We start from the raw sequence: 19,618 nt of genomic DNA on the forward strand, positions 1-19,618 counted from the left end.
TTTTAAATGATGATTTCATTTATAATATTAAGATTATTTCACTCCTACCTGTAGCGACTGATTAGCCTAGCTAAGTCGGAGATAAGCATCTAGCCTAAGGCTTTGGTTTCCCTTCATGAGCCATCAATCATATACAAGTATGCAAGTTCACTTTCCTGATATAAATGGCTGCAAGGTGGCATCAGCAAAGTGTTGTTTATAAATTTTACTCCATAATATTTCTTTTGTTTCCCTTTGGTTTACACATTTGCAGATGTCTTTGGGCATTTTTCATTAATCCCAACATTCTTTTGTCAACAAGATTATGGAAATGAATTGTTAGGGGATATAATCATTTCTTGAACTTGAATCATTAATTGTGGAAGTGACAAAAAACACTCCTAGATCATCTTAAAACATTAATACATACATATATATACACACCGTATTTTCTGGACTCTAAGCCGCTACTTTTTTCCTAGGTTTTGAACCATGAGGCTTATACAAAGGTGTAATTATTATTAATTATTTTCAAATCCTCGCCCCTTCATCGTGGAAACCACACAAAGAAGTTTGTATGAGTTTTAAGTTGAAGGCCATCAATCTTGCTATTCAGGAAGGAAACCGCGCTGCTGCACGCAAGCTTAGCGTCAATCAATCTATGGTGAGACGTTGGAGGCGGCAGCGGGAAGAGCTCATGCAATGCCAAAAGTCGAGAAAAGCTTTCAGAGGACATAAAAGCAGGTGGCCTGAACTTGAAAATGTCCTGGACTTGTACATCTTTTTTTTTTTAATACGGCAGATGCGGCTTACAAACAGGTGCGCTCTATTGTCCAGAAAATACGGTACACACACACACACACACACACACACACACACACACACACACACACACACACACACACACACACACCTCTGCCCTCGCTGCCAGTCTGCGTGCTTCAAGAATGAGACAGCGCATCACAACACAAATCATATGCAAATGATTTAGCTGAAGCATTTAACATTCCTGTCATGCACTGTCTTCCATATGCACATTACCATAATGTACAGTGGGGCAAAAAAGTATTTAGTCAGCCACCGATTGTGCAAGTTCCCCCACCTAAAATGATGACAGAGGTCAGTAATTTGCACCAGAGGTACACTTCAACTGTGAGAGACAGAATGTGGAAAAAAAATCCATGAATCCACATGGTAGGATTTGTAAAGAATTTATTCGTAAATCAGGGTGGAAAATAAGTATTTGGTCAATAACAAAAATACAACTCAATACTTTGTAACATAACCTTTGTTGGCAATAACAGAGGTCAAACGTTTACTATAGGTCTTTACCAGGTTTGCACACACAGTAGCTGGTATTTTGGCCCATTCCTCCATGCAGATCTTCTCGAGAGCAGTGATGTTTTGGGGCTGTCGCCGAGCAACACGGACTTTCAACTCCCGCCACAGATTTTCTATGGGGTTGAGGTCTGGAGACTGGCTAGGCCACTCCAGGACTTTCAAATGCTTCTTACGGAGCCACTCCTTTGTTGCCCGGGCGGTGTGTTTTGGATCATTGTCATGTTGGAAGACCCAGCCTCGTTTCATCTTCAAAGTTCTCACTGATGGAAGGAGGTTTTGGCTCAAAATCTCACGATACATGGCCCCATTCATTCTGTCCTTAACACGGATCAGTCGTCCTGTCCCCTTGGCAGAAAAACAGCCCCATAGCATGATGTTTCCACCCCCATGCTTCACAGTAGGTATGGTGTTCTTGGGATGCAACTCAGTATTCTTCTTCTTCCAAACACGACGAGTTGAGTTTATACCAAAAAGTTCTACTTTGGTTTCATCTGACCACATGACATTCTCCCAATCCTCTGCTGTATCATCCATGTGCTCTCTGGCAAACTTCAGACGGGCCTGGACATGCACTGGCTTCAGCAGCGGAACACGTCTGGCACTGCGGGATTTGATTCCCTGCCGTTGTAGTGTGTTACTGATGGTGACCTTTGTTACTTTGGTCCCAGCTCTCTGCAGGTCATTCACCAGGTCCCCCCGTGTGGTTCTGGGATCTTTGCTCACCGTTCTCATGATTATTTTGACCCCACGGGATGAGATCTTGCGTGGAGCCCCAGATTGAGGGAGATTATCAGTGGTCTTGTATGTCTTCCATTTTCTGATGATTGCTCCCACAGTTGATTTTTTCACACCAAGCTGCTTGCCTATTGTAGATTCACTCTTCCCAGTCTGGTGCAGGTCTACAATACTTTTCCTGGTGTCCTTCGAAAGCTCTTTGGTCTTGGCCATGGCGGAGTTTGGAGTCTGACTGTTTGAGGCTGTGGACAGGTGTCTTTTATACAGATGATGAGTTCAAACAGGTGCCATTCATACAGGTAACGAGTGGGGGACAGAAAAGCTTCTTACAGAAGACGTTACAGGTCTGTGAGAGCCAGAGATTTTCCTTGTTTGAGGTGACCAAATACTTATTTTCCACCCTGATTTACGAATAAATTCTTTACAAATCCTACCATGTGGATTCATGGATTTTTTTTTCACATTCTGTCTCTCACAGTTGAAGTGTACCTCTGGTGCAAATTACTGACCTCTGTCATCATTTTAAGTGGGGGAACTTGCACAATCGGTGGCTGACTAAATACTTTTTTGCCCCACTGTATACCTTGTGTGAAAATCATATAAGCAAAATGTCAGAGTTTAAACCCACAACATCAGTCCTCGTGCACCAATATGTGTCTCCTGTTAGAGTCCTGTCGCCTTACAGTGCCAGAATTGAGGACATCAAAACCGGCTCCTCACGACACATAAATAGTCCCTAGAGGAGGGTCCCATTAGGGCCACTGAGTTTACAGCTGTGATCTGAATGCCCTGCGACCCCCTTTCAGTGCCGAAATAGGACACTCCTCCTCCCAGGTGACAGATTAATGAGGCCGCATGCCGGGATATAAACTGTATTGCTGACATTAGACATTAACCTCATGTCAGAGCTCGAGCCACGCTGTTCGTATTCTCGAGGGCAGTGACGCTAGCGGCCAACGTGTCTGTCAATTACGGCTCCGATGACAAGGACTCAGCTGTCTTTTACCAAGATGAGAGGAAATCATCTCAATTGTTTGCGAGCGATTCCAGTAACTCTGAGTAGGTCGAATAGAATTACACATAAATATGTAACTACGATGGCTTTCATCCTTGCGTAACGCTGATACACCAGCTTACTGTAAGTTGGCTCTTGCACAGAACACTTTTGCACATTGAGCAAAAGCAAAAAATACCTCACACTATGAGTATCAGGGCATTACTGAGGTCATTTTGTTTCTTAAATCAAGGAGGTGGTCTCTAAAATTCAACAATTTGCATTTTGGACAGTCCCGGGAAAATCTCACAAATATACAAAGACAATCTGAAGAGAGAATAAAAGGAAACAATGATTTTACAGCTTACTCTCCAAAAACGCAGGACGTGGTTCATCAGACCTGACTAACACCAACTCTAATAGTTCGCCCGCAGCTTCTTTTACTTCCTCTTACGCCAACACGTGCTTGTTCATAGGGGAACTTTGCATTGTTGGATTTCTGTCCATAATGGCATTTGATGAGCTTTAGATGAACATTGTTTTGAATTTGCTCTGCATAAATAAAATGGATCGACTGCAGGATGTGCTGCGCACTCTGGCACTCTGACTCTGTCTGTGGCTACACAGCAATGTGTCCCACGACAAGCTTTATCACAGGCAGCAATCCATGGTGGTAACAGGCACTAAAGACAAACTATAGCTTAGGTTAGTAAGAAAGTTTTACAGGAAATTGGTGCTAAATGAAAACATTGGACAAATGTTACTGCTTACTGGCTGGTGGTGCTATAACATGCAGCCAAAAAAAGAGGTGCATTGAGGTGGACATAAAAATTCAGGATTAGCAGAGTCATTAGGATTCATCTTCTGTGGGTCATGAATGTGATTACAACATTTCTTAGTAGTTTGTTCAAAGGTTAATGGAAGACGTGCGCTGCAGACCGACTGAAAATAACTACACAAGTCTGAGAATTTGTTTCAGTTTGTAATATTTGACAGTTTAACAGCCGGTCTTGAAGACATTTCCTTGTGCCAAAAAAGACAACAGCTCACTTCAATACCCAGCCTATTAAAATTCAAAGATTTATTAATGAGACAAACTTTTTTTGCTCTATACTTAAGCTTACAGCATCATGTGGTGGTTGCAGTGAATTGCCACCGTCTCTTCTTAGAGCAGTTCCCTTTAAACCTGCTTTCAATAAGCAATTCTGCACCACCAATCAAAAAGCTCTCTGTAGATTAATGCTCTTATTGGACAAATAAAACACAGTCTTGGTGACATCCTTTAAACTATAATCTTGTAACATGACAATTTTCCAAGTGTCCACCCTGACTGGTCCTCACAGCTGCCGTTTGCAGTTATACGGTATGTATAAATCGAAAGCAGAACATTCATTCCTCAGACACCAACTATCTGGCGTTTATCTCCTTTACTAACCAGAAGATATTCATGCCTCCTTACTCTGAGCTGGCAGATGTGCGGCAGCCGCTTTAGTGCCATGCACAGGATCCTGCAGCTCCAGCTCCATGTAGTTGAGCTGCTTCTTGGACGTGGGGCTAACAGGAATATTCACATACGTCACACCTTCACCGCGAGGTCTTTCAGCAAGCGGAGCCTCTGGGGGGAACACAAACACGGCCCCTGAAAATGCGAGAGTAAATTAAGCTCAGACGGTGTTAGGTTCGTTTCTGTCATGCTTTTTCTTTTTTTAACGTGTGAACACTTGTTTTTAACAAAAATCCCCCACAGAAACTAAAAATAACAAGCAATTTGTCCTGTTGATAATATGCTGTTTTTTTTGCACCTCCAAGCCTTCACTGTCAACCAAAATCTATTAAAAACATAAAAGAACAATGCCACCTGGGTTCAGCACAATGAACACACACTACACGTATTTCTAGATTCACTTGTGTTTTCTAGACAGTTTGTGTTTCTTAACATGATAAATGCTGCCCGAGTGCAACAGCCCATGTTTAGATTTCCTGTCGTGAGGACAGTACCAATCAAGTCTTTCTCAGAACTGATAATAATTATAAGATTAAATTGAACCAGACTTACACTTTGACACTTCTTTGAAACTGGATTTGTTTTTGTCATTATAACCTTAATCAAAAGCTAAACTTACCCTCCAGTCTGAGCAGCTCTCCAGGCTGCAGCCCAGTGTCAATTAGATATATTCAAATACAGACGTCCACAACACAAGTATCAATACGGTTTCCAGCAGTAAAAACAACGGTAGCTATAATGGGATCGGCAGTCGCACAGGAACACAGCGTTTCACGATGAATTGGTTCTCTCCCCGCCCCAGAGACTAATTATGTGAAATTAGCTGATATGCCCCAGAGATAATTTATGGGATACACATTACGTCCTCGAAGCACAGAATGCTTTGAGGAAGTAAAACTCAATTGTTCTTTTAATCATCATCAAGCTGTTTTGTCATGCGGCTGTATAGTGTATGAACGTGTCCAGATCAAATATCTGAGGGTTTATGGAGCAAAATCTCATTTTTCTATTAGCAAACGTTCATTAAAACTTGAATAGGAACACCCAAACCTCTTTGATTTTCCTGTCAAACACACATTATTGCCAGATTTTTTTGCCTACAGTGGATTGCACATCTAATTAATTGTGCCAGAAAAATTTTTTCAAATCACAAGAAACAGCTCACGGCTTTATCTTCATAAACCTAAAAGCTGAGAAAGGCAGATTTGCAGTCATGTTTTCTGCTGGCTGCAGAAATGATTAGTTCGGCATCTCAGTGATACAGCTTCAGAACAACCACTACATAAAATATGTGCATATTTCAGCTCTGTGACACACATCACATATTTTTTTTGTGGTGCCTGGGTATGCATTAATGCAGTGATAGCTGCAACCTTCAAAACCAGAGTACAGTACGCTCAAGGATATCTTGAAATTAGCATAACTTGAATACTGCTCTGTGAATAGAGACCAGTGAAAATCACTTATCCTGAACGGTGATATAAACGTTTGCTGTCACTTTAATTTTGTGCAAATGAGAGTCAAGAAAGCCAAATGAATCTACATGCTTTGTGGTTTTACTACAACAAGTACTGCGGTACTGTTCATAGGAATCATCTAACCCGGTTGATGGGCTTACATGACAGGTACAAAAAGTTGTCTACCAGCACAAAATAGATGAGCCATGGCAGTCACACACTATCAGAGTTTCGATGTATAAATATCTCTTTTGTTCTTTTTAACACATTTGCCCATTTGAATTTGTTGGGACAGGGGCATGATTAGCAACACGGTGTCTGGGAACTAAGGGAAAGAATTACTATAATGCTGAAATATAAACATTTTCACAGACTCACCTATGCTTTCTTTGTCAAATTCATTGTTTCATAATGCACCAAATCCGATCTAAAGGTCTGGACTTCGGATACATCCAATTTTCAGACACCTTCACTTTGATGTTTTCTGGTAAACATGCAGAATGTTGTTTGGCATCGCAGGCAAGACTTTTCCCTGATAATCAAATCATCTGCATGGCAGCATATGTTGCTCCAAAAGCTGTGTCTATTTTTCAACATATTGTTAGTGGTGCCTCCAAACATGTTACTCATGCTATGTGCATTAATGACCCTTTATACCATCACAGATGCTGGCTTTTTAACTGCGTGCTGACAGCAAGCCAGATGTTGCCTCTCATCTTTAGCGGTCCATAATTTAAAAAAAGAAAAGGAAAAAAAAAAATTCACATTTTGAGACCCGAAGACTGTTTTCCAACTGAACTCAGAGCGTGGAAGGAAGGACTCTAATCTAGCCTCAATCACAGAGCACGAGGGGTCACTGAATGTTTGATGAGCATGCAAGTGATGCAAGTCGTACACTATGGCCTGCAGTGACCACATAACTAGAGTGCAGTTCAAGTAGCTGCAATTCAAGTCTTTAATAAACCCAACAGAGCTGACACAGGACCTGAGAGATGCATCTGGGCCTTCAGGTTATCCATCGACTGCTCACTGAAGCTTCATCAGAAATGGTTTAAGTGGAAGCGTTGCTGTCAAGAAGCCACTCTTAAAGAAGGGAAACAGGAAGAAAGTGGAGTGGGCCTTATGGAGTGATGAAACTAAAGCTGAAATGTTTTTGTTCAAACCATCCGTGTGCATGGAGAAGTTCAGGAGATAGAGACAACAGTGAGTATCTATAGCCATTTACAAAACATGGCGAATACTGTGTCATGGTTCGAGGCTGTATTTCTGCCAGTGGTGTTGGATCATGATAAGGCAATTCCATCAACTTGTGAAAGTTGGAACAGGGCCTGCAGGCTCATTACTGCTTCCAAAAAGAAAAAAGTCAGCAGCATAATGTGGTTGTTTCTGTCCTGGATGCAGTTTTCGACGTTGCACACAAAGACCATTTATCTCGTCTTTGTTCATATCCACGTTCTAGACTGTGTCGCCATTTCCTTCCTCTGACACGAGAACTGAAAACAGTTCATCGTTGCAAGAGTGCAAGAAAGTGGGATCAACTGGCAGGCAGACCAACAATCCCAAGGAATTGGAAGACTGGGAACAGGAACCAGTTTACAATTCCCATCCCTATTGTTCATGAATATCTTTTTTTATCTGCTGATTTTTGAAATGCAATGCAAAACTGATCAAATGATTAACTAATTATTTAATACTATAGTTTTATAGTTTCACTTTATTTTCAGCACTATTAAAAAAAATATGAAAAAACACACAGTCTTGTATTCATTATGTACAAAGTAGAGTCCAAACAGTAAATCATATATAATTTCTTTGAAATTATTTTAGGGAAAAACAATATCTGTTTTTATATTAATATCGGACCCCCAAAAAAAGAGTGAATTGTTGAAAAACGCACCAATGCAAATACATTTTTCCCTGATTTACCTTCAAGGATCATAGTTGAGCTACAATACACAAACAGAGCCTGTGTTATCTTTTTCAAGTATAATGTCAACAAAAAATGTTTCATCATTAACTAAAAAGAAAACAAAAAGAATTCAAAAAGCCCAGACCCTTACAGACGTAGCAAAACAACGCACTGTTCCTAACAATGCAAACACTGCTGATCTGAGCCTGTGAACATTTATCTATCTTTCTTTGAGTCCGTTGCTGTGTGTGCATTGATGTTTAAAGATTAAAGAGTAGATCTGGATCACAGAAAAGATTTATTTTTTTTGTTTTTTTATCTTCCGTCATTATTTGTCAATCAAAGCAACACAAAGTAGCTTGGTTGAGGCATTTCACAACTGCAAACAGAAACAATCAGAGTGTGGACTCTGTAGTAGAACGTCTATAACCGTCTTATAGTAAATAAAACAATAGATGTTGGCGCATATATAATACCTACAGGATTATATATGCGCCAACATGGATTCATATTTCTCTTGTTGCAATTACCCTGTCACAGATAGTGCGTTACCATTGGCATACAGATTGTATAGAACAACATTTGGGAAAAAAGATTTCACCTGCTATTGACTCTTCCTAAATGGTAGTAGGCAGTGGCCATTACCCGCAGCTCAGAAGCATCAACCCCAGGGGACACTCTTACAATCAGTGAGAAGCCATTAGACGCCAGCAAAGTCTCAGTGGGTACAGCCTTTGGCAAAGTCTAACCTAATTGATCAGACACCAACCAGCCCTTGCAGGAGAGTGTGGTGCTTTATAATGGCTTCCATTACAACAGTGGATTTGCCCACAGCTCTAAGGCTAGGGGACGTCTCGATAATACACTTTGCAAAACCTCCAGGGGAGAAGTTAGAGGCAATACCTGACAGAGTTTAGTGACCCCCAGCTTAAAAAGTCAAGTGCTTTCGGATGGAAAACACAGTTCAGATAATAACTGTGTATTCAGGGTGAGTGGGTTTTGCACCTTTCCCACATTATTGTTGCAGAAGGACACTAAGCTGTGGTATGTACACAAAAAGGATTACAAAGACCTGTAAACCTCCCACAATGTACAATTTATGGCAACGTATGCATGTGGAAACCTTTGGGAATGGGAAAGCAAAATGCCCTAGTGTAGGTGTTTGTTTTTCTTTGACTAGAACACCTTACCATTTCACTCCCGCTCCAGTTTCAGCTTTAAATGAGACCTTCACCAGGACAACAACATCCACTTTTTGATGTGATAAACTTGTGTAAAAAGTTGAAGAGGCGGGTGCGTGAAATTAAAAAAGTTTTTGAGAGCAAGACTACATCACAGATGTGCACGAGCCACAAAGACGGTCCTACCAAAATCCTATTTATGATAGTGTAGTCTATGTGGTCTTTAGTAAAGGCTGATTTTTAGAAATCAAAACTTATAATCAGCCCCTTGGAGGGCTGGAGGGTTTTTGCGTAATCTTGAAAACATGTCAAAGAATATTATTTGAATAATACACAGATTTATAGATGACATACTGTTTAGACCTTGCAAAGTTTCAGGTGGAAAACCATCTTCTTTCGATAATGTCTGCGCTGTATCAAGCGTAAAGCACGGAGGGGGAGGGATGATGATTTTTGCTTGTTTGGTAGTCATGGGACCTGATTATGAACTCTTCTGTGTACTAAAGTATTCCAGTGAAGCAATCTGTCTGATAGCCAAAGCATGTCTCGAACTGACTCCAACAACTGGGCAATGAGCCCAAGGACAGCAACAAACCTACAACAGCACGGCTGAAAAGGAAAAGAATCAAGGTGTAGCAATGAGTCCAGACCTGAACCTAACTGAAATACTGTGATAGGTACATAAGGAGCTGTGCCTAAACAAATGCCCGGAAACCTCAATGAATTAAAGCAACATTATAAAGAAGATTCAAGTAATTCAAGGGTTCAAACTGCTTACTTTGGTGTCATGCTGTTGGCAGGTTTTTGATTACGATGCCTCTTCCGCTGAACTTGGAAAGAAGCCCCTGCCTGTAAGCTAAAAGCTTTAGCATAAAATGGTGTATTTGTATTAATTCCCACCTGAGACTTGGTGGTATTCATTTTAATATCAATGAGATACTCTCTTCATGTCAGCACCAGTGTGATTATTTTGGTGGGAAACAAAGAGTAGGAGATAAGTTCAATAAACAGTAAAATTTGAATAATTAAAGACAACATAATGGCTATGGGCTGGTTCTACAAATATCATTTCAGAAATGGATTAGCAGTGTGAAGCCTAAACTGTCCTGAGGTGCAATTCACACCTCTCCAAGCCGACCACTTAGTGTGTAACATGTGTGGAGCAGGGAAATTATTTTACTGCTATTGTTAAATAATTGTCATCATTACCATTGCATTAATAATAAAATCTGGAGTTTATATTGCATTCAGGGGTTAAACAGCGTCTCTTTCAGAAAGACTGAGTTGCAGGCTGACAGGAAGTTGTATGCAGAAGTGAAAGCAGATAGTTATTTTGAGCCGCAGGCTAAGACGAGGCTTTAACAATGTAACAGATAGCTTTAAGAAGGCCTTAAGCAGTTATGACTATTTTATACACAATGCATATCTGTGCTTATTAAAGAGTTGGAGCTCGGTCAATTAATTGGGGGTCGGAAGCTTTGTTCGGCGCGATGTTCGGACAATCTATTGTGCAAGTGACTTGGAGCCATAGAAGGAATTGCAATACATGCTTACAAAACACTTATATATCAGATCATTTTATATTAAGGTTTTAGTAGAGGTTCTTGGTTAAAACATTTATTTAGTAGAAGACATACACATAGTCTCAGTGAGCTTCTGGTCTGGTAAAAGGTCAGAAGTGCAACAGGTGAATTGAGAAAGAGCATGTGAGGTCGTGACACACACACATAGAGTTAAATTTATTTAGAGGAACCGTCCTTGTTGTCTCGGCAAGAAAGAGGAACAATTCATTTTAAGATAAGAACGGAAAGTACCAAGCCATGAAAATAGAAGATGATTTTCTGGGTGAAAAGTCATGATGATGTTGATCTGATCTATGTATAAAATGTAACGGTGACGCATGAAGGGGCGTCAGTAAATAAACCCTGATGCTATAAAATATCTGTTCATGCTTTGATTAAGTCGAAGACTACTTCCTGTCTGCGTACAGAGTTGTCTTCCCACACGTGTGTTCATTAAAATCATTGTTTGACCAAAGACCTACTGGACCATGGGTGGTGTGTACTCTCCTTCCTCAACTTTGAATCTTAACATATGTAATGACCAACACAGCAGCATCTAAAACGCCACGGGCAAAGCCAGTGTTTGTTTAGCTGCGTTCTGATACAGTGACGCACTCATGATGCAAGCATGTGTGTGTCCGCTTGCATTTTTCATCACATAGAGCTATGATTTATTGCAAAGTCTGGAATGCCTCAAACCTGATATTTTATTTATTTGACCTGTGTGCATTGCTTTAATATGAAAAGTTCTTAAATCATATGACAGTTTTTCTGTAGCTTATCTTCCACTAAGCCCACATACCTTAGCTGCTGGACTTAGCCACATCCGGTCTACCCCCCATCCATTAAGTGTCCGCTGAAGCGGGATGATGGGAAAGATGACGAGGGAGTCGTGAGTCGTGTGTAGGTACGTGAAAATGACTGATGGGTTTGGTGCCACACTGCGACAGCTGCAGGGACTTTGTAGAGCAGGTGTGTGTTTGACTGAGGGCATGTTTCTGGGTGTGGGATGCTTAAGTGGCCAAACGTCCCCTGACAACTGTCCTCTCGCCTCATATCAGGGGAGGCAGCCCGTCACACATCACTGCACTCTCTGGTTACACATCTGTGAGTTTTCTCAGCACACAATGGGCCTTTACGTAACTCGAGTTTATGGCTTTGGATAAAAAGCCAATGAAGACATAAAAAAAAAAAAACCAAATAGCAAAGACTGTGACTCATGCCGTTGTCTGTTTTGCATGCGATTTATCTGTCTAACCATAGATGGGGTAAATTAATGCCATTTTAAATTACACCTCTGTTTAGCCCTAATTTGTCCCTTTGTGTATTCATTCCCACATTGGAAAGAAACAAAAGGACACAATGATGTGCAAAAAAAAATGGGAAAAGAAAAACAGCCAAATGCTGAAATTAACCTCGGGTAAACATCACATTAATTTAATATTAATTTGTTGTTTGGACCTCGAGCTTTACGGTTCCTTTTAAACGAATAAAAACTGTAGCGCTTGCATAGCATTTCTTTAATTAGTATCAACTTAACAAAAAGGGAACTGCTTTGGAAAGTTTTACAAATTTCTTAGAACTTTTTCCTTTAAAAGCAGGTCATTAGTAAAATGTAAAAAAGTTCAAAGAGTGAATACTCTCTCATATCCTTTTACTACTTCACATTATCTACAAGAGAAGTGTGTCTGGAAGTTTTGCCACACAGTAGCCATCGTATTTATTTGTGCAGTTATTTCACATATCTGAATAAATAGGAGGTTCACCTTTAATTTCAGTGGTAATCAGGCCAGGATCAGAAACAGAACCAACTAGTCATGGAGTCAGTCACTTCCTTTAAGTCCTGTTTTAATGCATATGTATTTACTGACTGACTGACTGACTGACTGACTGACTGATTGATTGATTGATTGATTGATTGATACTATAGCTACATATCTCGCTCTTATTTCCTCAATACTCAAATTTCTAACATTTTCAGTTTATTGGTCTTCAGTGTTTCTTTTATCATTGCCAATTGTTTGTTTTATGTTCGTTTTTGTACACATTTTGTAAAGTCTTATATAAATAAAATACATTCATGTTTTAAAAAGTTTAAATTATCAGTGTGTATAGAGGAGGTCAGCTGAGTGGAACCCTGTAAAATACAGTGGAGGCTCTGTCCTGGTTTCAGCCAGTGGTGTAGGGATTATGTCAAAATTGATGAAATTATGAACAGAAAAAGTAACATCAGACTTTTATCATCCATGCAATAGCATCAGGAAAGGCTTCATTTTTTAGTATAACAATGATCTCAAGCACACTGCCAATGCAGTAAAAGATAGACAGACCTGGATAGAAAAACTCATAATCAGAAACCATCAGTCATCGATTGTAGCATCATCATAACAGAGAACAGAACAAAAGGTCCAAAGAAGAACTCTGAATGTCCTTCAAGAAGCCTGGAGAACTATTCCTGAACACTACTTAAAGAAATTACAAGAAAGGTGTTCATTCCAAACACTGACATTGATCTTTACACATTTAAAAAATGATTGCTGCACCTATTCCCTATTTTACTTGCAAAAAGCAAAGAAGTGCAGGGAGTTTTGCACCATACTGTAAAATAGCATTTCTATAATTTTATTATATTAGTATTCGTGTAAAATATTATTTAGTAAACGAATTCTAATAAGTTCATTGTTTAGGTGAATGACTGTTTCTAATGTAATACTTTCTCCAGGGGTGTTTCTTATTATGGAGATTTCCCAGAATCCTCTCTCCTTGAGTGACCAGGAGCTCCCCTTTAGTTTTGAGCAATTTTAGCTATTGATGCTACACTTAAGCAGCTTTTTTCCAAACAGTGACTTTTACTACAGTGCAAATTTGCAATGAAAAGGCTTAAAAATTTAGCAGCAAAAAATTTCTCCATACAAACTAGTTTGCATGGCACAACTATTTTACATGTAATAAAGTGCTAATTACCCCTTTGTTTACACTAATCTGACAGCTGGTGCTTGCAGAGAGTCTCTGTAATGCGCTTCATGTGCTATGTAGTAATAGCCACTTCATGAAGGCAAGTCCCCATCAGCATTACAGTTCACTGCCCTGACTGAAGTCAAGCAGGTGTATGGCGAGCGCGCCGAGATATAACATGTTCCTATGTTCAGCCTTGTGGATGTTATGCTTAGTGCCAGTCTGCTTTTCAGACTCTGAATGAGCCTCGTTTTATTTATTCATTTCAGTCCAAGCACACCAAGCAACAGGTGATGGTTTACAGCGATGTTGATTCAGGCGCATGACTCAATTTAATTCACTTTCCGTAAGTGGGCCCAGTTATTGTAAGAAGCCTGGGTAATGCACAGCTGAAAAGTGTTCAGAGCACTTTAAAAAACTAAAATGGTCCATTCAGAAAAAAGAAAAATCCATTTGTGCCGCTACGGACTTGAAAATCTGCATATGTTTGAATAGCTTGGCTGAAAAAAATAATGAACCAAATCGCTGAAACAACCTGGTTATGTTGATTGCCTGGCGTCAGTCTCACTCACCTTCAGTCTCTTGAAGTAACCTCTGCTGGCCGTAGCTGCCCATTAGTTCATACTTGTGTTTTTCCTGTGCCTGCAACACACATTAAAGTAAGCACTGCTGATTATAACTTGCACTGAGTGACATAAGTTTATTACATAAGTGTGACGATGACTGTTCAGTGGGCACATGAGGAGTATTTATAGACATTTGGAATTTACTCAGAACTCAGGGCTATGTCTTACATGTGCGAACACTGTGCAGCATCGCTACAGACAGATAACCATGAACTTTAGGCCCACTGCAGTGCAGAGCATTAAATAAGATTGTGCTCCAGTTTTAGTGAGCTTACCCATGTCTGTATGATGAACTGTTAGCATTTAATGCTAACATTACCTGATATGCTTTTCTTTGTTTTTGTATTGTTCAGCACTTTGGTCTGCCTGGTGCCTTTTTAAAGTGCTATATAAATAGACGACGACAATGATGACGATGATGATGACGATGATGACAATGATGATGATATTTAGCACTTTACTCTCTGGGCTATAGATGCTAATATTAAAGTTTAAAAATACAGAGTCCAGACACCAGTAGGTGACATAATGGTAGCCATCTTTTACAGTCACATAAAAAAGAACGACAGCACAGGACAAACATGAACATGTAATATGCTTGCAGTAAGTGTGTGTGTGACTTTATCAGTGTCTCACATTGCTGTGGAGGAATTCTGGCCCACACTTCTTTACAAAGCCACTTCAGCTCATTGAGATCTGCTGGTATTCATTTATGCACAGTCCTTTTGAGGTCACCACACCCTTTCCTTAAGGGTGGAGTCTTGACTTTGACTGGATGATTGCAGCACCTTGATTCTTTTGTTTCTCAGTCATACTGTTGTAGATTTGCTGCTGTGCTTGGGATCACTGCCCTGTTGCATGTCTTTAACATTTAAAATCCTAACTGAGGCCGTTAAGGTCTAAGGTGTAGCTCTTGGGCTTTTTGCAGTTTCTCTGAGCACTGCACAATCTGACCTTGGGGTGAGTTTGCTGGGAAGCCCACTCCTGGGAAGAATTCCAGCCATCCTGAGTATTTTCTGGTTGTCAATAGTCTGTCTCGCTGCAGAATGATGGACTTCAAATGTTTTGAAATACCCCATAACTCTTCTCCGACTGATGAGCAGCAACAACTGCTTGTTTAAGATCACTGCTGATGTCTTTTCCTGTGTGTTATGCCTCAGACCAAGAAACTGCCAAAATGTCTGCTTTTTGTTCATGCTTGATGATGATCACGTAATCAAGTGTATTTGCGGCTGCTGCTTACCCTCTTAGTTCTTGTGTTTGTTTTTCACACAACTGTGAAAAACTCTCTTGCACATGACTGTATATAAAATCTATATCCTGGAGAGAATTTGTAAACATAGCGATGTAATCATGCAAGATACTGTCACAAAACTGAGCAAGCACACGTGAACGAGTGCATTAAATACATTGTTTTCATGCTAAAACTTCAGTTCATTATAGAGAAAATACAAACCCTTAAACTCGCTTATTCTAATCCAAATGCTTAATAATATCAGGACAATAGGCTCAAAACTACAAAATGCTTATTGGACATATTTTTCCATGTCTAATTTCAGATTTACTACTGAAGCCTCTTAATAACAAACCTCTATGGGTTGCCCTTTATTCTGTGTATTCAGTTAATATTCTCATGATATCAGACATTTCCCCCAAATGCTTAGCTGAACTAAGAGCACAATGAGTTGCAAAGTAAAAATGTGTGAGTTGTTGATAGTGTAAAGCGGATTACAGTGTTTTGGATGTGTCTACCTCTGGGTTCCTCTCCAGCATCCGACTCTCCATGATCTCATAAGCAGGATCGGCTCTGCGTCTTTCCTCTTTACTACTAAGCCTTTTGTCTGGTGAAAGAGATGATATTGTGCATTTTACATATAAGAAACAAAAACACATTTTATTATTGTAACTCATCGGAAAAAAATTATACCACATTGTGTTGCTTTCTTTTCTTTTTTTGTTTAAATGCACTTTGTGAACCAAAGCAGACACAATTTTCTCCATGCAAATGGAGGAATTCGTGCAGATCGAGTGGTGAGAACAAACAACAAAGGCTTGATTCATCATCACACAATACTAAGAGTTTTTTTCCTTTTTTCTTTTAAAGAACAAATAGTTAAATAGGATCCTTTTGTTGCTCAGTATGAATCATGGATAACAAGCAAAGGACAGAAATTGCACCCTGAATTTTGTTAAAATGTTTAAGATGTGTCATTTTGGCTTCATTTACTGTCAATATTTATAGATATAAATAAAATTATCATGTTGTCATCATTTGATCTGTGGAACAAATAATAACAGACCCCATCCTAAAATTTACTTATAACACACATATATAATTCCGACAATAGATTAATAAATGGTTACTCCTTTCCTAAAAAGTGGTCTTTCTGTGCTCACAAAAAACTTAAAAATTTACAGATGACATTTCATTTAAAAAGTCTTAGTTAATCTTTCTGTAAACAGGATTAAATTCACGAGAGACCACTTACACCCACTGGCCACTTTATTAGGTATAATGTTCAACTGATCAGTGATGCAAATGTCTAATCAGCCAATCACACGGCAGCAGCTCAGTGCATTCAGACATGGTCAAGACAACCTGCTGGAGTTCAAACTGAGCATCAGAATGAGGAAGAAAGATGATTTAAGAGACGTTTGACATGGCTACACTTCACACAAGCTCACTAAAACTGGATACTAAAATATTAGAAAAACGGTGTCTACTCTGAAGAGTTTTGAAGGGTCAGATTTTTGGTGTAAATAACATGAAAGCGTGTATCCGTCCTCCCTTGTATCAACAGTTCAGGCTGCCGGTGGTGTAATGGTATGGAGGACATGTTCTTGGCACACTCTGATCCCCTTAGTACAAACTGAGCATCATCTAAACACCACAGCCTACCTGACCGTTGCTGCTGAACATATCCATCCCTTTATGACCAGTGTACACTGATGGGAGGATAACACACCATGTCACAAAGCTCAAATCATCTCAAACATTCCCATGAAAATAAGTTCATTGTACTCAAATGACCTCCATAGTCACCAGAGCTTAATCCAACAGAGCACCTTCAGGATGTGGAGGAACAGGAGTTTCCCATCATGGATGTGCAGCCAACAAATCTGCATCTACTGCGTTATACTATCATTTCAACATGAACCAAAATCTCTGAGGAATGTTTCCAGCACCTTGTTGAATCTGTGCCATGAAGAATTAAGACCGCACTGAAGGCAAACGAGGGGCTCCAACCCAGTATTACCAAGTGGACCTAATAAAGTGGCCAGTGAGTGTATAAACCCTCTAAAAGCTGTGTAATTTTTTATTACACTTCTGCGAGACTACATGCATGGCACTATAAATACCCAGGCAATGTAGCGTAATGGTCAAAGTGTTTAGTGTTGGTTTCTGTGCACCTTTGCCATCTTAACTACAGAGGTAGAGGCAGTGAAGAGACCACCATGAGAAGAGGATGTATTACTAATGCTAAAGCTGAAGCTAAAATTATGGACGTTGTTGACAGCAGTAGCTGCTATCCAATCGTAACATGCTCATAAGGCTTTTTGTGGTTTTGTTCAGTGTTGTACGTAAACATCTTCAATGCAAAAGTACCACAACAACAGTTAACGATCACAGTTAATTACTGCAAACTTCCAAAAAGGACACAATCTGCTGTGTTTGATTTGACACATGACTCTCTCTCTCTGCTCTAGCAGGTAAAAGACTGACTGTAAATGACTGAGTTGGTACACAGTGACAGTCACAGGATAAATTATCATTCCTGATTTTGCAACTTTGCGGCAAAGCTCACCTCAAGGCTCAGCTCTACAAAGCAACACAAGTGACTGATTAGAGAAAATAAGCCAGGAAGAAAGAGTGGTTTCACTGAGAGAAACACAAGGAACGGGACAGAAAAAGATCCTCAAAAGGAACAGAATGGGGAAAAAGAGGAAACCAGCCAAGGATCTGAAGTTTGCGATCAGTTGAAGAGGAAACTGTCGAAGGTGGCCTCTTACCTTCACTGGTCACTGTCGATCCATTTATCTCTTCATACCAACACTGCCCATCCGCGCTCTGTGATGAATCGTTTAGGGCTTGGTACAGTAACTCCTCATTAGCTGGATGTTCTTGGCCTTTCTTCAGGTGCAGCCAAGTCGGAAAGCTTTTTAAAGGGGAAATGTTCCTGTTGCGCCACTTTTGAGCGGGCACGGCCCGTGGTGGAGGCTGGCAGTGCTCTCCTTGACACTTCAAACAGTTTTCATAAATGACAGCTCTTTTGCCTTGCTGTGAGTCTTGTAATGGTACTGCTGGTGCCAAATTAAGCTCATTACCAAAAGCAGGGCTCATTGACTCATACAGGTTCAATCTGTGTGTCTTTGCCTCTGGCTGGCTATCTGTGCCTGGAAAGCTGAGCAGATCAGCTAAAAGACAGGCTAATTTCTCTCTTCCTTTTTTTGGCAGCCGTGACTCCTCACTCATCTTCACAGTTGGCATCCCCGCACTGTGGATGATTTCAGAGCCAGGAGAGGTCTCCTGAATTTTCATCTCCGCACCAGTGTGTTCACTGGTACTGGGTCTGCATGGTGATTTGTCACCACTTTGATCTGCTGGATTAAAAATATGATGTTCTGGAGGCAAAATTAAAAATAAAAAAAAAACCAAAAACCTACAACAACTTTGATTTCTGTCCCAAATCAAAACAGCAAGCTGTGGCTGCTACATCAATGTTTTTTGCCCAGCGTGCTTTAAAACCGTTTATGCATGCAAGAGAAACCACACGCAGCGTGCATGAAAGACTTCAGAGGAGTATCCTTACCTGGTGTGGCAGGTATCACTGAAGAACTACAAGGGCTGTATGGAGTCCCCTGTGAAATATTGACGAAAAAAATGACTTTTATTTTAAGAGTCCACTCTAGTATTGAAATATGAGGGAAAGGCTCGCAATGACCTACATATTAGTTTATTTTTTGTCAACAAAGCTGATAAAAAGAACAAAAGTGACTCAGGGACTTCACGCTTCAACAGCCTGGCTATGGCTCACAAGCCCACTACTTCCTCTGAGAACAAAAATCTATAAAATGACTCAAAATTATATATTTTTATTTATGCACTGAGTTTAAAAAGGCCCAGTCATTTCATTAAACATCTGCACTGTATTATTTGAGGAAATGCAGTAAAATTATGTTGATTTGACTGATTATGATTTCCAAATTATTACGATTCGCCTGATTTTGAGTGTAAATCAGGCGTCATGGCTGTGAATGAGTGTTATATCGGGGGCTGTCTGACTTCGGCATCACATGATCACAGGCCAGCGCTGCTTTGTTTTTTCTTATAAAACAATTACACAAACTCCCCAAGTGAGAAACCAACCAGGTTC

The 19,618-nt window shown here is 40.1% G+C and overlaps 1 protein-coding gene across 2 annotated transcripts in view; it reads right to left on the reverse strand.

The window, feature by feature from the left end:
* Positions 1–19,618, reverse strand: part of LOC147335807 (protein Dok-7-like) — a 58,009-nt gene that overhangs the window by 4,872 nt on the left and 33,519 nt on the right. The window contains exons 8-12 of one of the 2 annotated variants that reach the window (XM_086282353.1): positions 19,055–19,103; positions 18,255–18,845; positions 15,996–16,084; positions 14,190–14,259; positions 4,509–4,688 (exon numbers count right to left, since the gene is read on the reverse strand). In XM_086282353.1, the coding sequence (XP_086138479.1) occupies positions 4,509–4,688; positions 14,190–14,259; positions 15,996–16,084; positions 18,255–18,845; positions 19,055–19,103 (979 nt within the window). The remainder of the gene's footprint in view (positions 1–4,508; positions 4,689–14,189; positions 14,260–15,995; positions 16,085–18,254; positions 18,846–19,054; positions 19,104–19,618) is intronic. The other variant, XM_086282361.1, reaches the window with a different exon arrangement.

Source organism: Aulonocara sp. 'chitande type north' Nkhata Bay, linkage group LG3, assembly GCF_057382095.1.
Source record: "Aulonocara sp. 'chitande type north' Nkhata Bay isolate Kocher_YH1m ecotype deep benthic linkage group LG3, A_spYH_male_GT1.1, whole genome shotgun sequence".
Taxonomy (NCBI): domain Eukaryota; kingdom Metazoa; phylum Chordata; class Actinopteri; order Cichliformes; family Cichlidae; genus Aulonocara; species Aulonocara sp. 'chitande type north' Nkhata Bay.